This window comes from Podarcis pityusensis (assembly GCF_964106645.2).
Source record: "Podarcis pityusensis genome assembly, chromosome: 3".
In the NCBI taxonomy this organism is placed as follows: Eukaryota; Metazoa; Chordata; class Lepidosauria; order Squamata; family Lacertidae; genus Podarcis; species Podarcis pityusensis.
Genome location: NC_138026.1, coordinates 106,764,910 through 106,786,658, shown reverse-complemented (window position 1 = coordinate 106,786,658; position 21,749 = coordinate 106,764,910). Strand labels below are relative to the sequence as shown.

The 21,749-nt window shown below is 41.9% G+C and overlaps 2 protein-coding genes and 1 long non-coding RNA gene across 12 annotated transcripts in view; 1 reads left to right on the top strand and 2 right to left on the bottom strand.

Moving 5' to 3' along the window:
* Nucleotides 1-7,710, bottom strand: part of SOS1 (SOS Ras/Rac guanine nucleotide exchange factor 1) — a 46,877-nt gene extending 39,167 nt beyond the window's left edge. For both annotated transcript variants that reach the window (XM_080998664.1, XM_080998665.1), the window contains exon 1: nucleotides 7,495-7,710. In XM_080998664.1, coding sequence (XP_080854790.1) covers nucleotides 7,495-7,581 — 87 coding nt within the window. In that variant the 5' untranslated portion in view covers nucleotides 7,582-7,710. The remainder of the gene's footprint in view (nucleotides 1-7,494) is intronic.
* Nucleotides 7,711-8,437: 727 nt separating this feature from the next.
* LOC308473298 lies at nucleotides 8,438-21,463 on the top strand. The gene is made up of 2 exons (XR_013984015.1): nucleotides 8,438-8,533; nucleotides 21,320-21,463. It is a non-coding gene; the product is annotated as an uncharacterized lncRNA (long non-coding RNA).
* Nucleotides 12,580-21,749, bottom strand: part of MAP4K3 (mitogen-activated protein kinase kinase kinase kinase 3) — a 65,377-nt gene continuing 56,207 nt past the window's right edge. For all 9 annotated transcript variants that reach the window (XM_080998673.1, XM_080998674.1, XM_080998675.1 and 6 more), the window contains 7 exons: nucleotides 21,519-21,622; nucleotides 20,392-20,563; nucleotides 19,739-19,807; nucleotides 19,558-19,650; nucleotides 17,469-17,539; nucleotides 16,324-16,379; nucleotides 12,580-14,614 (listed from right to left, as the gene is read on the bottom strand). In XM_080998673.1, the coding sequence (XP_080854799.1) occupies nucleotides 14,527-14,614; nucleotides 16,324-16,379; nucleotides 17,469-17,539; nucleotides 19,558-19,650; nucleotides 19,739-19,807; nucleotides 20,392-20,563; nucleotides 21,519-21,622 (653 nt within the window). In that variant the 3' untranslated portion in view covers nucleotides 12,580-14,526. The remainder of the gene's footprint in view (nucleotides 14,615-16,323; nucleotides 16,380-17,468; nucleotides 17,540-19,557; nucleotides 19,651-19,738; nucleotides 19,808-20,391; nucleotides 20,564-21,518; nucleotides 21,623-21,749) is intronic.

Sequence of the window (21,749 nt, the reverse complement as noted above, 5' to 3'; positions counted from 1 at the left end):
GTCCTTTCCCACGGTTGTAATCTGTGGCAGCTGCAAGCTCCCTAGAATTAGTTACAATCTCACAGTCCCCCTCTAGGGGGAAAGCTTCTGGTTGTTCTTTCTTTTAAGGATAATAGCAACAAAGTTTCTTTTTAAGATATTTTGTCAATATTTGTTCCTTTAAAATGCGAAAGGAAACAATGAAATCACAATGTTACTCTTCTTTTAGCTATCTGTCAAAAACATTTGTCTCTGGTCAATGAGCTTCAAACGTCAATTCTGACACCCCGCTCCAGGATCAGGACGGTGGAAAGTTACTTTGCTTTAGACTCACTTCTGCAGGTTTAAACAGTCCAAAAAAGATCCCCCTTCTTCTCCTGCTACCGAAGGGGGGTTCAACAATTTTAAATGATGAAAGCCAATCCTTTGAAAATAATTTTCTAAGCTCTAGTTTACGTTGTCTTTGCTTTACTCTGACTACAAAGAAACGGAAGGCTGACTTCCTGTTTAGACCTTCCCGTTTCAGTACCAAATTGAAGTGAATTTTTAAGTCCAATTCCTTTCTGCTCGTCAGTTCTTATTTAAAGTCCAATTGTTCAGTGTTTAAGTACTCATGGGTGATTATTTTAGATGCCAAATTGTCCCAAGAAAAAGGCAGCGCTCTCCGGCAACGGCTATGCGGCTTCGCTCCACAGAAAAAGCAATTGACTCACAGCACCACGCCACTTCCCCCTCTTCGCTTCGGAGCCCGTTAGTGGGTTCCTTTGCGGGTTGGGGGGGGCGCTAAGGGTGCCCGCCGAGTCCCACGGTCACAGGCTTCATCCGCCTGTGATTTCTAGAAGGGTCCCCGCTTCGCCGCAGCGGAAAAGACCCGTTTCGCGCAGAGCTGGTCCCTCCTGTTCAGAGGGAGTCCGCCATTGCTGATGGCGCCACCCCGGAAGTCCGTTCCGCGAGTTTTGTCGTCTTGCGATTTTTTTCGTCTTGCGAAGCACGGTGTCGGGAAAGTTTTGGAAAAGCTTCAAAAATCACCAAAGTCTTTAAAAACCTCAAAAAAGGCTACCACACCGCGTTCTATGAGTTGCTCCTCGAAGTCAAGTCGCAACTGTATTAACGGTGTTAAGAAAAAGGAAACAAACTTGCAAGACGTTTCCGTCTTGTGAAGCAAGCCCATAGGGAAAATAGTCTTGCGAAGCAGCTCAAAAAACAAAAAACCCTTTCGTCTAGCGAGTTTTTCATCTTGTGAGGCATTCGTCTTGCGGGGCACCACTGTAATTGGGATCCAAGGGAATGACTGGCTATCAAGCCCAGCCAAAATGTCTAGACCCCTAAACTCCATCAACATGTTGCTCTTTTCCCAATTACTAATGGCAGCGTTTAAACCCATTATTACAAGGAAGACAATGCACAAGGTGAAGAGGTGTCTTTCTTCTCCACTGCAATCAAACCAGAGGTTGCCTCTCTGAATGGCTAGAAGCCTAAGGAAAAGAGCCTCTAATTCCAAACACTAAAGAAGACCTTTTTCCTAAGGGTGAAACTCACATAAGAGGAGGGGGAATCTCTGTACTGATTGCCATGTGCAAGAAATAAGCACATTGTGTACTTTGTGTTTTCAATACAAACTCCCCTCAAATGTCTGGAATTAAGGAAAAATAAGATACATTGTCACTGCTACATATTAAAAGACACTGTTTGTTCCTGATGGTTTTAGGCTTGAAGAAACTACAGTACAGTACTTGGTCTTTAATGCAATCTCACTGCATTGAAGTAGACTGTTTTGCACTGATAATTGGTTATCCTTTATTATCCAACATGTAATGTTACCCAAACGAGAGAACCAGGAGGACAATGTCCATGATGTACTTTGTCACAGGTGCTATTATGACCTCTAGAAATGGTGAAATTAGCTTTAGCTTAAGAAGCAAATATTTCCTAAACTGAAGCACAGTATTTCCTTTCCAGGTAATAGAAATCCTGTTATCTAAAAGCAGTGCTATACATTACAACCACTACAGAAAACACTAGTCTTACAAAAGTGCTGCCTACAGCAAATGTTTAAAGTGTGGAAGTAATAATGCATGTGCATACATATCTGGTGACACTTGGCCCAATAAACCTTCCCAGGAGCACGTGCGTTTATGTACGTTCAATAATTCAATAATTTACTCATTGTTACAGAAAACATCCATTTGTAATACTGCTGTAATTCTCACATGGAGTTGAAATTGACTTGATGCTGTTTTACAAACATAAATAGTACAAAGAAAAAGGCATGCATGAATGCACCCCATGGCAAAGAAGTATTAATTTCAGCAGAACAAAAGTTAATACAAAAATGGTATCCAACTGTTGGTAAGGAATTTGTATGTTTTGTGTGAATATATGTTTCAAGGACCTGTCTCTGAAACTTCACTGCAAGCTAAAATCTCCTCTCACCTCCATTAAGATCTTATTTTAGTCTATGTTTACAGATTTAGCCCTATATACCTGGCAAGGCAAGCAACATTTAGTGCCTGCCAAATAAGAAATCAAAGTAGTGCACTACTAAGAGATCTACACTAAGATTATTCCAATAGGAATCTACTTACAGTTAAAACAGGCTCACACCAGTTTTAGGTTTCACTTCTTGCTCCCTTCCTGAGTTTTTTCTTTATTTGGGCCCTTTGCCCAAACATGAAGACCTGATTTTTCTGCTTTTTAAAATATCTATAATTCAGTCCCACTGAATTAGGCTGTAATGCTAAACATATTTCTAGGCAGTAAGTTTGATCTCTGTGAGATTTTATGCTTGAGTAAATACGAGCAGGATCACACTGTTGTTGCTGTTTCTAGCCAGAATGGCACCATTCTGGTAATAAAAGGAGACAACTGCGTGGATATGTTTGTGATGGCAATATGGTAGCCAGTTAAAAGCAATCATGCCAGAAGAGCAGGTAGTAGCCTAAATACATATATGAAATAGATACAGATGTGAATACAGATATCAGCATAGGCTGCTTTCTGAAAGTATTAGCCTCTCCAACAAGTTTATTTTAGATTTCTAAATGTAGAGGGGGCCATTTTTAATTCACAATTTCTAGCCAAGAGAACCAAGGTTACTCTATAAAACAATTTCAACAGCAAAGTTAAATGCAACACTACATGTTAGTCATCAAGACCACTGTATTACAGATAAAATTAGAATTACACATTTGCTAGGCATACAGTCAAACTAATAAAATGCAACAGGTGACATTTAAACATGAAGTCTAAGCTGTGCTCGTGCAAGTCTTATAGCACCCCTCAACTTGGTGTCTTCCAGATGTCCACTGGAGACGATGGGGGTTGCAGTCCCAAACATTCAGAGTGTGCCAAGTTGGAGAAGGGTATTTTATCATTTTAAGCCACCTGAAACATGGCACTGTTTTCTTTTTTAAAATTTTGTCGATAGAAAAATGCTGTCTAGCACTCCATATTTCAGCTTTTATTAAAGGATTTTGAGGGCATATGTTTAACAGCTGTCATTCTACCTCTAAAATAGTGAAATTAAACCTTACTTATATTGGGTGGTATCCAATTATGCCATACTCATAGTAGACCCATCAAAGTCAATGAATTTCAGAACTTAAGTCCAATTATTTCAATTAATATATTCTAAGTATAACTAATATTGGATATACTGTCCATTCTTTTTACAGGATAAAACACATTACTGTGTACGCAAATAATAGGACTAACAAAAAATGTTGGTCTGAACTTTAAGTCACCTTTGTTCTAAATGCCACCACATATAAGGATATTGTAAAACTATTTTCCCCAGACAACTAATAGGTAATCGTTCCCACTGCATAACAAAGCTAGAGGTCCACTGAAATCTGAAGTATGTATGTCTCAAGTAAAATGAAGTTAGCGGACATTTTAGACTAGAATACGACTTAACAAGTAAAATGCATTGGGCACTTGAAAACTGTATTTTATACTCCCTGGGTTACTGACCCAGGGTTAAGCACTAAAAATACATTGATATTACCCAAACCCTGTTTAAATCACACTGAAATCACTGGTTCTTAAGTGCTTAACCCAGGTCCATACTTCAATGAAGAAAGTGTGATAAATGGAATAAAAAAATGAATCTTTCAGGCACACAAAACACAACAGCATAAATCTGTAATCTTTTTGTCTCAAACAAAACGTAATGTAATCAAACGTCTATTAAGGCCTTAAAACTTACGAGTATTTATTGTTATCAAAACTGTAACCACATTAATTTTTAACTGTGACTGCGGTAACAGAAAATTTAAAGCAAGTATGGTCAATATGTGTGAACATTTTAAAAATAAACTTCTTTTTACCTTAAAGTAGTTCTATAAAGTTCTCACTAAAGCCACTCCAAATGTAACACCCCTGATCTCCTATCCATGGCTAGGGGATTGGGAGTATGGAACAGGCTAGTGAAATCTCTTCAACACCTAATTACCCAGTTATCTCTAAACTGATGTTAACACTAACTTTAGTTTAAAGCTAACAGAGTTTAAATAAAACCAAGGTTAAAAGAGAGTTTGCAAGTATTAGTTAAAGTTAATTATGGGTAGAATTAACCATTGTGCTGTTCTGAAAAGACAAGAAGGAGGAATTAATGTTCAGTAAGGGTAGTTAGAAGAGAACATGATTAGAAAATTTGAAAAGTTACATCTGGCTTTATACTTTAATATAGGTGGATTCAAAAAAATCAATGGGAGGTAGAAATCTTATTTGCCAAAACCGAATGTCTAGTTGTCTTTTAGGGGCCAGACGGCTTGAAAGTTGTATTTTTCAATGCAATGTTTTGGTTCCTTAAATTCATTCTGATAGCGCAGATAAAATATAACAGATAGAATTCTACTGGATATGTTGCTAGTGTGTGAAAACAGTCAAGATCCAAGGATCCCCAGGCATGCACCTCCAGATAGTGGAAACATCAGGCACAATCCTGGTGGCGCCTGGGTATCTTCACTTGGTCACAACTGGCCGATAGCCAGGTGCAAAATGTGCCCAGTGAATTTTGAACGCTGCTACCACCTCTCACCTGGGAGCTTTCATTTACTGACCCATAATCTCACTTGCTTTTCCCTCAGGGTCCTTCCATCATCTATCTGTCACTTTCATGTGGGTGAGGTCCTTAGCCCTCAATGGTTTTTCAAAGGGAAGACACCAAAGGGGTACCATAATTCTCTGAGGTGACTCCTACTAGCATTGGCCCATCACTGGAAAGACCTCTGCCTGCAGCATGCCTGGCTCTCTCTCCCCACCCTGAATCACAGCTTTAGTATACACAGTCCAGCTTGCCTGCTTCAATGCAGCATCAGCTGCAGCTAATTAATACTATCCCATGCACCAAATTACCAGCAAATAAGTAAAGGCATGTAAAGAATTGCACTGCAAGAATCTCTAGTCACTTCATCTAGGGCTGCCATATGTCCAGGACATTACTGGGATTTCAAAGGTGGAAGTGACGTCTGGGGGGAATTTCCGGAAGGCACTGTTTTGTCCTAGATCTTCTGCATGTAAACCAAGAAATCACTTTTTTTGGGCGTTTTGGTAAAAAAAAAAATCTCAACAACATTGGGGTTTGTCTAAGTAAGCTCAACAACTTACTTTTTTGAAATACAGCAACCCTACTTTACACTCTGAACCAAGTTTCCTCAGTCCTCTTTTTCCCACCAAGTCCCTGACATCCTCATTTTTGAAATCAGCCCTGAGTGCTCACTGGAAGGACAGATCCTGAAACTGAGGCTCCAATACTTTGGCCCCCTCATGAGAAGAGAAGACTCCCTGGAAAAGACCCTGATATTGGGAAAGATGGAGGGCACAAGGAGAAGGGGACGACAGAGGACGAGATGGTTGGACAGTGTTCTCGAAGCTACTAGCATGAGTTTGACCAAACTGCGGGAGGCAGTGGAGGACAGGAGTGCCTGGCGTGCTCTGGTCCATGGGGTCATGAAGAGTCGGACACGACTAAACAACTAAACAACAACAACAATATTTTTTGACAACAGCTTCAGAATAACTTCAATATGCCCCTGCTTTAAAAATAAATGAGGCTAATGAATCTTTTTGAGAAAATCAGGAAAGCAAGTTCTCAAGTTACACAAACACACTTATGCATTATTTCAGCTTCAAAATACTGGTGCATGATGTGTATAAAGCACAGCCCATGTATTTTAGGGCTGGTAGACCAATCATTAGAATATTGCCCTAGGATAAAGAAAGCAAGCTTCTCAAAGTTGTGAGTAATAATTGTTCAGTGCACCTAGATATTATGTATGGGTTAAAATGTTACCAACCTCACAAGATAAAATGAACCATGTTCAGGTAAGAGAGTAAACCTAGCTTGTGTTTTAAAAAGTGGTTATCTGCACAAGCACCCAGGGAACAAATTAAACAACAAATTGCAACACAGATCTAGCAAAAACAAATACCACCTTTATCCTATTAAATTCCATGCACTAGCCATCAGTCAATAATGTTTAAAAACTAATCAAGCTCAATACAGATTCTGATGGAGCAGGACTTTCATCACTTAACTCTAATTGTCAAGAAACACATATTGGTAGCAACTATACTGGAATATAATACAACAGCAAATGACATAATTTTCTTCAGTGAGGCAGGTATATCTGAAGGACTCATAACATTCTAGTCTAAATTAAAGACCAACTCAAAAACCTGTCATGCCACATTAATATATTTGTGTAATATTCAGTATCATCTGAACTATTTAAAATGCTGCCCATCTTCCATTTGGGAGCAAAGTGATAATCACACCTACAGCTCTCCTAAAGAATATCACTGCTATATTTTTGTTGTTGCTTAAAGTCATGTGCACATGTATCTGGTACTTAAAGTTCAGATCATTTAGTAGCTATCCTATAGGACCATGTTGGGAAGTGTAAAACCAGCTATCTACCCCAAGTGTTCTACTGGCAGGCGTTTATTGATTACATTTATATTTATATCTCACCTTCCTTCCAACACACAGTGGCATATATAGCTCTCCTCCCTCTCCAATTTCTCTTCACAACAACCCTGTGAGGTAGGTTAGGCTGAGAGACAGCGACAGGCCCAAGGTCACCCTGCAAGCTTCATACATTACCTTGTATTTTACTCTGCAAACTGCCCTGAGATCTTATGATGAAGGGCGGTATATAAATCTAATGAAGAATAATGAGTATACAGACACCCATGAGCACAGCAGACAGGTTTGCAGGATGTCAAGACAGGCGCATGAAAACATTGACTATCCCCAAACTGATTATGTGAAAGTCGGAGTACTGGAACACTGCCAGTTATCACACATGCCTGTCGGCATTCCCTTGCGTTACGTCCAAATTCGGGACACACACACATACACACGTATCTGTCCTCACCTGGGGCTGTCACCAATGGCACGTGGATGTCAACATGCAGCAAACCTTGGGCATTTGCGAATTTACCTCCTATAAAACTCGCAGCCTTTCCACCCCTTCTGGATCTCCCCCCCCCCCAGCGCCCCTTCCTCACCTTCTTCAGGGCTGGCACGAGCAGCCCCCGCCACTTGGGCGCGTTCTCCTCGCTGAAGAACTCGTACTGCAGCGGCGGCGCCTGCATCCTGCCCGCGCCGTCCCGCGCCCTGTGAGGGGAAGCGGCGGCAGTCACTGCTGGGGCCGAGCCGCTCGGCGTTGCTCCGGGGCCCGGAGCGGCGGCGGGCGACACCCGGAACCGGAGGAGGGCAGAGGCAGCAGCGGGAGCCGCCAGGGGTGGTGGCTGCTGTTGCAGCGGCGGCGACGGAGGGACCCAGCGCCGGGGGGCGGCGGCGACATCCCTTGCCCGCTCGCTCGCCGCCCGGCCCGGCCTTCCCTCACTCAGCGCCGGGGCTGGCCTGGGACAAGGCACCGCCGGGCATCCTTTCCCTCGCCCTGACAGGACGCGGCGAGCGGGGCAGAGGGCGGCCGAAAGGGCGACGAGGGGAAGCCCTGCCCGGCAACGGCAGGAAAGTGACGGTTGCTGAGGGGAGGGAGGGGCAGGGTCCCGAGCGCGGCTTTGAATTCTCGGGCGGCGCGAGCGGGGTGGGGGTGGGGGCTGTTCTTCCCTTGCCCTGACGGTTACAACCGCCCGCGCGTGCGCAGTCGGCGCAAAGGCCGACGGGGCGTGCGCAGATCGGGTCGCCTCCAAGCTCTCCTCCCCTTTTCTTCGCTTCCCGCAACCTTTTTCTCTGGAAGTCGATCCGGCTCGGCTCTGCCTTTCCCCACTCCCCCCGCCCCTTCCTCTTCAGGACGGAAGTGAAAGTCGGAACGCCTTGCGCGACGCAGCGCAACAAGTCTTTCTCAATCCGCTTGGGGAGGAGGTGTTTTCAATTGTGGGGGAAAGAGAGAGAGAGCAAGAGACGGATCATTTCCACAGCGCCCCCTGCGGAGAGGAGGACAGTGAGCTGCGCTCGCCTGCGAGAAGCCCACGGTTCCTTAGATAGGAAGAAGCTTTATAAACAAAACAAAGCCGAGCAGTTCTATCCTGTTTCCACTTGCTGTTTTTATTTGACCCACTCCACTTATTTAAACCAAAGGTTTGTACACTGACACTAATAACGAATCATATGTTGTAGATATTATTGCAAATTTATTATGCCATTTTTGCGATGTACAAATGACATTAGAAGACTTGGTCTTTTTATTTATACACCTTATTGTTCCTATGATCCTTGTTTATAAAATCCAGTAAAAAGTTACTTAAAAAAAAACCACAGAGCCGAGCCAGAACTGGACTCGCTACTGAGAGAGCGAACTTTACGGAGTCTGTGAGACATTGAGAAAGCTGGGGGCTGTTTCTTCTTCTCCCTCCTATGTCGCTGAGAGGATGTTACATTGTTGTTTGGGGTGTTGTTATTTCAGTTTACTAGTCGCTTGACACGTGGCCTTCCAGCAACTTGGAAAAATTTAAAAATGTAACATTGGGTGAGGAAATACATTACGAAATTATTATTTATGAAATTTATATTCCACCCCTCATCTTAGGATCATATGGCTATTTATAGTGTGTGTGTGTGTATAACAAAACATCATAACAAGAACAAACAAAACAGTAACCCACACACCCAGTTTAAAGGGCCATATATTTAATAAGCCAAAGGCTTGCCCATTGCCTAAAGATATGCAATGAAGGCACAAGGCAAGCCTCCCTTGGAGAGCGTTCCACAAATGAGAACCCCTGAACTCTAGGGTATACCAGTACCAAAAATGAACAATCCATATAGTAACATAAAATGAAGCCAATGAAACAAGCAAAAACTTCAGCAACAAAAACATGCCTTCAATAGACAGCATAATCATCATAATCCATCAAATGCTGAAACTACATTACATCTCAGTAGAAAGTGGCTTGGGGTGTTGTCATAAACTCCTAATACTAATACTAATTAATACTTAATTATTAATACTAATTAATTAATACTAATTAATAATGTATTAATAGAAACCGTTACTTTCTAAATATCAATAGTATTTTAATACAGTGCTGTACCTGTAGTGCCACACTGCTGTATAGTGTTTGCTGAGGGCAAAGAAAGGGGACAGGCAGTTGACACACATTTTTCACTTGTGTCGAGAACTTTTATCCACCTTTTTGCCTTTCACCTAATTTGCTTTGTCTCCTCTTTGATCAGTTGAGGAAGGCATCTAGCAAAATGGCACAAATTACATTTAGGTTTTAGCTTGGAGATTTCACTGTGTTTTGCAGATGTATTTCACATCTCCTGTCACAATCTCTGTGGCCTTGTCAAGAGCAGCCTCATGGTGGTGCCCTTGTCTGACTGTATGTTCTTGTCATAAGCACCAAGAGGGGCAGGAAGCCTGTGGGGAAATGCTGCGTATGTGTCTGTCCGATTATGTTTTGTGCTCTGAAAACTATTTCCTCCACCTCCGTTGATGTCAGGGTGCAGCTGTCAAAGTTTGAGGCCTCGTGCTGTCACTATGCTGCAGGAATGTTTAGCAGTACAGTATCTGTTTGGATAGGTTCTGCCGCACTTATAGCTGGTTTTAGCTTATCCACCTACTCAGAGAAGTATTTGGCAACTTTTACAATGAACGCAAATATTACTCTCACTCTGTGCGGCAGCACACACAGTCAGTAGCAGTCAGTGAGGCTGTGATACCCTCTTGCCTTCCAAATGCCCTGGGGCAAGGCAGTGGGAAGGGGCACCATGTCAGAGCCAATCTAACCCTCCTGACACTGTGTCCAATGCTGTGCCTGCAGGAGGTGCGAAGGCGGGAGAGTACCCTTGCCCTCATGGTGACCCTGAGGGGCTCCCATTTGGTGTCACCCCAATGCATTGCAGGGATCCTCTTACCACTCAACATCCCAAAAACCCAAGTGCTGCACCAACAAGTATAAAATAACCCCTCTGCAGCGCCACAAATCCAACTCAATGGTGTAACATTGGAAAATGTCAATCACTTCTACCTACACAGTTATCTTTTCACAAAGGTCAACGTTGATGCCAAAATCCAGCATCGCCTGAGCTCTGCGAGTGCGGCTTTCTCCCGATTGAAGTGCAGAGTGTTTGAGGACCGGGACATTCGCAGGGAAACCAAAATGCTTGTTTACAAAGCTATTGTACTACCAACCTTACTATATGCTTGTGAAACATGGACCACTTATAAACGCCATCTCCAACTTCTCAAAAGATTCCATCAACGGTGTCTCTCAAAAATTTTACACATCACTTGGGAAGACAGGCGAACTAATATCAGTGTACTGGAAGAAGCAAAGATCACCAGTGTTGAAGCAATGATTCTTCAACATAAACTTCGCTGGACTGGTCATGTTGTGTGAATGCCTGATGATCGTCTTCCAAAGCAACTACTCTATTCCGAACTTAAAAATGGAAAGCATAATGCTGGTGGTCAACAAAAGAGGTTTAAAGACTGTCTCAAGGCAAATCTAAAAAAATGTAGTATAAACACTGACAACTGGGAAACACTGGCCTGCGAACGCTCCAGTTGGAGAACAGCCTTTACCAAAGGTGTCATGGGCCTTGAAGACACTCAAACTCAGGACGCAAGGGAGAAACGTGCTAAGAGGAAGGAACGCTTGGCAAATCCACACTGCGATCAACTCCCGCCCGGAAACCAATGTCCCCACTGTGGAAGGACGTGTGGATCCAGAATTGGCCTCCACAGTCACTTATGGACTCATTGTTAAAACCGTGTTTATGGAAGATAATCTTACTCAGCTACGAGTGATCGCCAAAGATCTAGTTTGTAGGCTGGGGTGCAAGCCAGTCACGTCTTTCCACTATCTTCATCTGGGATCTGCTCAGACTCGGGAAGTGTGTACATACTGGCTAGCAGGGTAACTGGAAACCCTGTGTGTTTCTCCTAGGGAGAAGCAATTTCAAGGAGAAAGGCATTGGAAACAGGACTGGCTTTCCCTTTCTGCTTTACAGAAATACAGCAGAGTTCGTGGCGCTGTCATTTCTAGTTTGAGGCCTTTGAAGTCTTGGGAGCAAGTTCTGTTTATTCCAGAATATCCAATCCTTAGCTTTGAGTTTAGCATATGTTACCTGCAATACCAGCAATTGCTGTGGCTTGGTTTCATAGTGCCTGTTTATGCTTCATTTTGATTGTGAAGCAACTTTCGTTAGCGCCGTGAAATAGGTGCGCTTCTGGATATACCGTAAGTCAAAACTACTTGTGCATCTTATACAAACTCTGCTTTTATGTTCAGTTTGGAAAGAGCAATCAAAGCATACTGAAAATCTGACTGGAACCACCTCCAAGATCCTGGTTTAAAATTTTGGGGATGAGACGCTAAAAAAATGTGATAAGTACAGGGGGAAATTACATTTGTGCATTGCGTAGGTGCCACAGAAATATCCAAGTATTGTTAACACACACCCTGTACTAGTTAATAGCGGACATTTGCTCAAATTGATTATTATTGCAAGATTGGTTATTATGAACTGGTATTCATTTCTCAAGGGATTCTTTAATAGTTTTGTTCAAAAACCTCTATACCCACATAGGCTGGAGGAAATGTGTTTGTGTGCGCAGTTTTCACCAATTCCTCCTCTCCTGGAAGCCCTTTGGAAAGCTGCTTCAGAAGGTTGCTGGACCCTCCCCTGTGGGAACCTCCACCGAATTTGGGCCTCTTCTACAAAAAGGAGAACTTCTGTTCACAAAAGGGACATTCCGGATTCAACCCACAGGGGATAATGGAGGTTCTCAGAAATAATAATTATTATTTTTGTGTTTTTATATTTTAAGCCATCCTGTTATCTTCAAGATGAAGGGTGATATTGAAATCAAATAAATAAATAAAATTAAAAACAACCAGTTTTGTTTGAATCAAAAGAAGGTATTCAAAGAAGGAAGTAAATTCAAGATTTACTAAGAAGCTATTGGTTAATTATAACTTAAATCTTCCCCAAATGTGTTTATTAATGCGTTCTTAACATTTATTTTATATATAGTGTAATATAAAAGTCAAAGTAACTAAAGTCATCTTAATTTTTATTCTTTCTACATTTTTATTGGAATCAAAACTGATCTCAGTTAAGAAAACTTTTCCCCAATCAGAAAATTAGTGCAGATGATAATCCACTTGTACAACAAACATGTTAAAAAAAGTTTATTTTACATTATATACATTATGAAATATTCAAAAGCATTAACAACATCAATACAGACCATAAATCACTTCTTAATGTAGTTTTGTTCTTAGTCTATATCACAGTATAAAGAACTTATTAAAAAAAAAAAAAGCGCCAGTATGTGCATTTTTCTCAAACTTGGCATTTACATACTGCACTGGGGGGGGGAAATCTAAAATAGGTTTCCTCAAAACTAAAATTCCTGTGATGTGTAATAAAAACCATTTAAATCATTTGCGTGAGGTAGTAACTAAATCATTTGGCCGGGTGTTAAGACATTAAAAAAAAGTGAAAATAAGGCCATTAAAAAAAATAAAAGCAAAAAAGCCCCAAACAGGCCAAATTAAGACAATTATTCCATTCAACAACTTTTTTCTATTCAGAACAGCTACTCTGTATGTGCAACCTCTTATGGCAGATTTCAAGCTTCCTGCCTTGAGAGAAATCAGCTTGTCCGCTGATGAAGCTCTGCATGTTTGCAAAGGATTCTTGGGCACTGTATGTGTTGCACACTCAGTGAACACACGGCTGCTAGCTAGGCACACAGACTGGGCCTTAGTGCTGCCCATCTTACACTCTGCAACTGCTCATGGCAAGGGGGAAAATCAGTAGGGGTAAGCATGCTGTCCTTCAGGAATGCTTTCCACTATTACCGATCATCTCAGGGAGAAGCCCCCTGCGAAGCATCCAAGGGATTCTGGGGTTCCCTGGAACAGAGCTTGAAAAACCTACAAGATCCCACCATGTAAGGAAATTAGGAACCGGTATGGGATCCTATGGTACAAAGTTATCCTATAAGAACCGCAGAACAGCTCCGCAGCTCCAAATGGGTACATTGGCAATTCGGTGTGGATGTTAACTCGTTCTGTCCTTCCAAGTCAGTTATCAACATCTTAATGAGGAAAATGCACACCTTCATCTTAATGCAAGTGCTAAGGAATATTTTGCAAGTACTGAACAGGATACTTTTGCAGGTGGCTATTTGGATCCATCCCAAAGTATTTCAACCACTTCCATGATGTAGAATGCTGTAATTTGTTGCTGTTTCTTTTGCATGATATGAGCAGCACTGGTTAACAAAGACTCATAATAATGCTAATTTTACCATTGCAGACATTTAGAATTACGGCAAGGTACCACTATTCAGGATTTATTCCCATTCCAAAATATGCACTCCCCCGCCCCCAAGCACAGAAAATAATTAAAGAATTTTCCTTAAATATAAAAATACAGGTGTTCAACTGGCTGGTTTCACAAAGAAAACTACCCCAAACTCCTAAAATTATAACGCCCAAATCATATTCACAATGTCACAGCTTACGTTTGTGACTAAATACATCACATATTAATACTTTGTGCAACCAAAAACACCAGTGTACTTGCATATAATTAAAAACAAGATCGTAATAGGATTGCAGTCTTGGTTACAATGTCTAAAAAGGTAAGGTTTATTTGTATTAGTAAATTACATAATAAAATACAATAGTGTTATTAAATGTGCTGTGTTTATCGCTAGCATCCAATTCTTGAAGAGTCCTTAAAATAGTACCCCAAATGCAATTTTATGTCCTCAGCAACCTTTTTACATTTATACAGATAAGACATTTGACCACTATCTACATAAACTCAAGAGAGGCTTTCAGCAATACATTTCACTGGGGAAAAAAATTCTGCATATGTACAAAGATTACATAATGGTGAATCAAGCACTTTTGTGGTATTAATGTGCTAAGCGTGTCCGTATCATTCAGGCAAGAGTTCTTGCTCTCACTCACTCTCCCATACATCACAATAAATTACAAAGCAACTGAAGTGGGGGTACTGCAGCTTTTGTGCAATTTCAGCCATCCAAAAGTGTTGAAGCAGTAGTGTTTCTCTGTTCATGATTCAATCTCCATGCATATTGCTTCTCAGTAACTATTTTCATGGCCTGCTAAGATGTATAGATTGCTGTTGGCTGTCGGGTTGTCTGTTGGCCTGCTTTCCAGTACCACAACTCTGAAGGGTGGGGAGGGTGGGTGGAGTAGAAGAAGAAGAAGAAGAAGAAGAAGAAGAAAAGTAATACGTTAATCTACTACTTATAAATCAAATTGGGGCTAGGCTCCTGGCAGGAGGGAGGTGAGCAGAGCACATCGTCAAGAAACCCTGTGATGGAGGGCTTCTCCTCAGCACCTGCTTCACCACCTCCAATCCACAACGATGATTGGCTGTGGATTGGAGGTTTGCCATTTACAAGTGTGTAAATGCCATTTAAAAAGGTAAAGGTAAAGGGACCCCGACCGTTAGGTCCAGTCGTGACCAACTCTGGGGCTGCGGCGCTCATCTCGCTTTATTGGCCGAGGGAGCCGGCGTACAGCTTCCAGGTCATGTGGCCAGCATGACTAAGCCGCTTCTGGCGAACCAGAGCAGCGCACGGAAACGCTGTTTACTTCCCGCCGGAGCGGTACCTATTTACCGTATTTTTCGCTCTATAAGACGCACCAGACCACAAGACGCACCTAGTTTTTAGAGGAGGAAAACAAGAAAAAAAATATTCTGAATCTCAGAAGCCAGAACAGCAAGAGGGATCGCTGTGCAGTGAAAGCAGCAATCCCTCTTGCTGTTCTGGCTTCTGTGATAGCTGCGCAGCCTGCATTCGCTCCATAAGATGCACACACATTTCCCCTTACTTTTTAGGAGGGAAAAAGTGAGTCTTATACAGCAAAAAATACGGTATCTACTTGCACTTCGACGTGCTTTCAAACTGCTAGGTTGGCAGGAGCAGGGACGAGCAATGGGAGCTCACCCCATCGAGGGGATTCGAACTGCCGACCTTCTGATCAGCAAGTCCTAGGCTCTGTGGTTTAATCCACAGCGCCACCCACAAGTGTGTAAATTGTAAATTGCCATTTACAAGTGTGTAAATGGCAATGGCAGCAAAGCTCTGCCGTCACAGCCGCTCCCTACCCTCTTCCTCTGGGTGATGGTGGGAACTGGTTACCTCAGGTCCAATTTTCATAGCCCAGAGGGAAAGGGCAAGAAAGTGAGTAGCTGGTGGCTCTTACTACTTTTCTAGGGCAGTGCCCCCTCAACAGTTGTCCTAATAGGCTAACCCCTGGTGCTGGCCCTGAGCTGCATGGTCAATGTATTTATTTATGAATATATATAAAGGTAAATGTAAAGGACCCCTGGACGGTTAAGTTCAGTCAAAGGCGACTATGGAGTTGTGGTGCTCATCAAGCTTTCAGGCCGGGGGAGCCGGCGTTTGTCCACAGACAGTTTTCCGGGTCATGTAGCCAGAATGACTAAATCACTTCTGGCGCAATGGAACACCCTGACGGAAACCAGAGCGCACGGAAATGCCGTCTACCTTCCCGCTGCAGTGATATCTATTTATCTACCTACACTGGTGTGCTTTCAAACTGCTAGGTTGGCAGGAGCTAGGACAGAGCAGTGGGAGCTCACTCCATCATGGGCTTTTGAACTGCTGACCAAGAAGCTCAGTGGTTTAGACCACAGTGCTACCCACGTCCTATGAATACACACACACGCACATACACACTGCTGTATCATAAAACATAAATCACAGCAGTTAACAATATGAAAACATAAAACCAAAGAATAAAATCACAGAAAGTTAAAAACAAACAAGAAATTTAAAACAAAACCAGGCCCTACTCCCTCCCCACTTGAACAGTTTTCACTCTTGGTTCAATATGTTATCTTACCTGTCAGAGCCAAGGAGTCTGAATATTCTTGTACTGTCAGAAATTTCCTGTGTGATCTGTTTGAAAAGCCAAACAAATACTTAGTGGAGTTTTAAGTGTCTGATATAATCAATGCTTAAGACAAAACTGAGAGGATAGCATGTTAACATCTTTGCTCCCTGCCCTGCCCCCAGCACCGCCTGCATCTGTCACCAAGGCTGGGGCTGTGAGAGACATAGAAGCAGCCACCAATCAGGGAATTCCTGGCCTGTGTGGGACCAACAGCTGATTCAACAGTTAGGAGATTTGGCAGCAGAATGGCACATTAGAGAACAAAGGGAGAAGACTGATATACACCTTTGCCCTCCTGTAGTTATGATGGTTTCACTGTCTTATTTTATTGAGTTTTGAATATATTTGCAATCCTTCCTTTTGGCAGCTTTACATAAATTTACTCTAACTAGAAGCTAGTGTTTGAAGACACTGACAAATTTAAAAATCAGTCGGCTAAGGAGTGCCCCTCTTTAGTAGAACTACTAAAGGACAAGTGCTATGTAGAAATCTACATGCTCCAAGTGTTTTACACAGCTTGAAGCAATTCTTACAATATGCCCTTTATTATACCTCTCTATTATTCAGATGGCAGAGGGGATATGAGGGAAGAAGAAGAAGAGGAAGAAGAATTTGGATTTGATATCCCGCTTTATCACTACCCAAAGGAGTCTCAAAGCGGCTAACATTCTCCTTTCCCTTCCTCCCCCACAACAAACACTCTGTGAGGTGAGTGGGGCTGAGAGACTTCAGAGAAGTGTGACTGGCCCAAGGTTACCCAGCAGCTGCATGTGGAGGAGCGGAGACGCGAACCCGGTTCCCCAGATTACGAGACTACCGCTCTTAACCACTACACCACACTGGCTTGCCTTATGCAAGGAGTTTACAGATAAGCTGAGCAAGGTACCAGAACTTCCAGAACTTCTTCTGATTACTGTGCCATACATTAGCCATTTCTTTCAGGGCAACCCAAGTACTTACAGAAAAACCATTGAATTTTATGAAATTATGTGGAAAAAATGAAATATTAATTATGGAAACAAACAGCAATCTTGCCTTTCAAGGCAATTTAAAGGAACAGAACGTTTTTTTTTATTCCACCCTGCAATATTTACCTCATTTGATCGAAAACTCCTGCCTTGCATTCCATGTTTCCAGAAAGCCAGAACACTATCTTGTAGGCAAACTGGAAGAAAAAGACAATTTGAATTAGCTTTTTTTATAGACTGCAGCCAAGTGCACATGCTTATTTACACCTAAACTGCATTGAATCTATGCATACAGTGGTACCTCAGGTTACATACGCTTCAGGTTACAGACTCCGCTAACCCAGAAATAGTGCTTCAGGTTAAGAACTTTGCTTCAGGATAAGAACAGAAATTGTGCTCTGGCGGCACAGCAGCAGCAGGAGGCCCCATTAGCTAAAGTGGTGCTTCAGGTTAAGAACAGTTTCAGGTTAAGTACGGACCTCCGAAATGAATTAAGTACTTAACCTGAGGTACCACTGTATCTGAATAGGTGCAGTCCAAAAAGAGTTCAACATGCCTAAGCCCAACTAAAATTGAAGGCCTGGTTCAGACAACTCCCCAAGTTCATATGTATCAGGACAATGTTGTTTTTAGCTGAAAGCAAAAAGGTTTCACTCTCCTTTTGCATGTGGGCCTGAATCTCTCCATGGCTCAGAAACTGAGGTCCAGCTCCGAGGGCCTTCTGGCAGTTTCCTCACTGCGAGAAGTGAGGTTACAGGGAACCAGACAGAGGGCCTTCTCGGTGGTGGCGCCCGCCCTGTGAGATGCCCACCCATCAGATGTCAAGGAAAGAAACAACTATCTGACTTTTAGAAGACATCTGAAGGCAGCCCTGTTTAGGGAAGTTTCTAATGTTTGATGTTTTATTCTGTTTTTAATCTGTTGGGAGCTGGGAAACCCAACCAGATGGGTGGGGTATAAATTTATTATTATTATTATTATTATTATTATTATTATTATTATTATTATTTAGTTGTGGTCACCCAAGCCAACAACAAGGAACCTCGGCCCATGGAGTTAATTAGGACTGGCACAGGTTCCACCTATTAGTCACAGTCAACATCCCTAGGACATCACCATGGGGAAGTCAGTAGGACTGCTGAAGCCCACCTACCTGTCAAAACAGTACACTAGGAATGATGGAACCAAGGATCTGGCCAACCAGCTGGATCCAGCTTCCACCTCTCATCTAAATCATGGCTTAGAAAGGTTAGATCATGATCTGAACTGGGTTTAAGAACGTGCCTGCATGCTTACATTTCACTCAATAGGACTGATCTCAATAGGACTTGGGTGTCCTCTCACAAAGTGACAAAATAGATTCCTCTTAAAATAAAGGAGGAGGAGTTTGGATTTGATATCCCGCTTTATCACTACCCTAAGGAGTCTCAAAGCGGCTGACAATCTCCTTTCCCTTCCTCCCCCACAACAAACACTCTGTGAGGTGAGTGAGGCTGAGAGACTTCAGAGAAGTATGACTAGCCCAAGGTCACCCAGCAGCTGCAAGTGGAGGAGCGGGGAATCGAACCTGGTTCACCAGATTACGAGTCCACTGCTCTTAACCACTACACCATGGGGTTGGGGGGGAGAGACCCACAATAACCAGGGGACTGGGGGAATCTATGGGGCCATAACACAGTAAAAACCTCACATTTAACACCCCAATAGCTATTTAATGTTAACACAGAAATTAAGGCATTCAGCTAATGGTTTTTGGTTTTTTTAATATTACTAACTCCAAGTGTTAGTAAGGGAAATTGCCTAAGGATGGTATCAGAACCCACAGCAATTAACAATGGAAATCAATGCAAACTCCAGATATCATTTACTGTACACGATACTACTGTAAAACATTTACTTGTTTCTAGAGATATTTAAATGTTAGAATTCTGAAAAACATTGAGATTTTATCCAATAGCTACTTTTGCAAACAGTGCTGCAGTCACATATTTGCCTTTGCTCTTGATCTTCCATTGTTTTAAAATAATAGTTTAAAAAACTTTTTAAAATGATAATTTATTATTTGTCCCAACTGTTCAGAAATACATAAAATGAATAGTCTGTGGTACTGTGCCTCCTCCAAACCTAATAATGATGATGATGAGGTTTTCATCACGTTGTGAAATACCCAAGGAGTTAACTAGCTAATAAAGTTTTAAGACTAAACTTTACATACCTATTGTTTCGATCTGGAAATCGAATGTGAGTTCCGAGGACAGTTTCCGACTAGATTTTAATCTGCCTTGCAAATTTACAATTTTTATACAGCCTGAAAAACAGACACCATAATTCAGCAGCTTTCCTTACATCATGAATGTTACTAGAATATGTATGTCTAGGTCAATGACGTAACTTACAATCCAAACAGACTAAAATGGTATCTCTCTCCAATTGTGTTACATGCGCAACGTTTGTCTGTGTAGTATCTGCCAAAATACCAAAACAAGATTAGTTGACATTCATGTGTAAATATTAATTCAAGGCAAACACTCTCCAGTTCAATTGTTCTATTTGTATAAAAAAGCCACCGTACAGGGCATTTTTCTTTTCTTTTTGGAATCCATTATCCTGGTTGGTTTGGTACTATGTGAATGAGCCTTTAAGGCTCCTCATAAATCTTCCCTAGACAACAAAAGGTGGCGCTGGAGCAGGGACTCAATTGGGGGAATGAATGAATGAATGAAATTTATCTATCTATCTATCTATCTATTTATTTATACCCTGCCTGACGAAACTCAAGATGGCTTGCAGATAAAAGAAGAAAAAAACAATAATTAAAAAGCAACCATTGATGGAATTAGAACTATATATAATCTGTTTAAAACAAAATAGTTAAATAATTTCTCCCCCAGTGACCCAGTCAGAATCACATCCCTATAGCAGCGATGGCTAACCTTTTGCATCATGGCCTCACAGAAAATCTCTGTAGCAATTGGTAATGGTTCTGCTAATGGCAATGGTTCTGTTAGACAGCTAACTATTTGAAAAGCTAATCGAAAGATACACAAACCTGTTTCTGTAAACCATGAAGAGGTAGAATTTGGGTTGACTGTTTCAAACTTCACCACCTGGTTGAAGTCTTTCCCTTTACTCACACCGACACAAACCAGAGGGAATTCCTGCTCAGGTACCACCAGCATCTCAAACAATCTCAGTGGACAAGGTACAGGAAAGTCTATGTGCTACATTAAGAAGTAAACTGGTTAGCCACAAAATAGATATGGAGGTATTTGTATAATACCATTAAAGTACTGGGTGGTCTTCAACTACGCACAAGTGTAACAAACAAGTGGATGCCCTCCTTTCTCCCCACCCCCACCCCCCAATATGCTCCCGAGGACTGGGGAAACCCCCATAACAGATTGGGGGGGGGATATGAAGGGAGATGTTCTGTTGCCCAGGGAAAAATTATTGTGCTGATGGAATGTCACACTTAGCACTACTATTATTTCAACATCATAACAGGATAAAATAATGTGCTTATCAATGTATGGTGACTTCAAGCCTCTTTTAAGAAAGGTGAAACAGGCATCACTAAAACAAGGTTTATGCAGATTTTGCCATTCTTACTAAAAGTGTTTCTTGTAGTTATCTGAAGCACTGCGCCAATATCCTTTGACTAAGAGCAAAGCCTTTTTTGATCCTAGTCAAAGGATACTGAGAAGCCTTTAAACATTACAATAGCTATAAGCCACTTGATCTTATACCAGGAAATGCATTAAGTTCCCCTCCCAAATCTGCAAGAGTCCCTCCACCTCTTTAAATCAGTGTGCCAGATCTTAAAATTATCTCAACGGTGGTTAGTTGCAGGGTCTTTTCTGCTGCAGCCCTGGGGTCTGGCATGAGTTACTCAAAAAGATGCTCCAAAGAATCTCCTGGTTGCTTTTTAGAAAGACAGCTGCTTTAATTTTATTTCATCATTGTGTTTTGTTTTTAAGGTGGCGCTTATGGTCTTAATTGGCTCCCCTGGTTTTTGTGTTGTTTTTGAGAGAAGTGGAACAGAAGTGGACAAATCAACAACAACAACAATAAGGAATCCTTTTCACTCTTCAGGCTGGAAGCTAATAGAATACAACAAAATATTTTCTGCTGTGAGAGTAATATTTACAGCAGGATAACTTTTCAAATGCAACCTACCTTGATCAACATGAATTTCTGCATTGGCTCAACCCACTCTAATAGAATGATACTAGACTGCAGGGCCCCACAAAGGTATTTGTGTCCCGAGTAAGGATTCCTCACTAAGAAAGAAAAATGATTTTTTAGAAACCCTTCACAGTAAAGCAAAGTGTAGATGAGTCCTGTGTGAGATGTGATCTGCAAAAGACCAATGCTGCTCTGATGGATTTCTTTCCTGGTACACCAGCT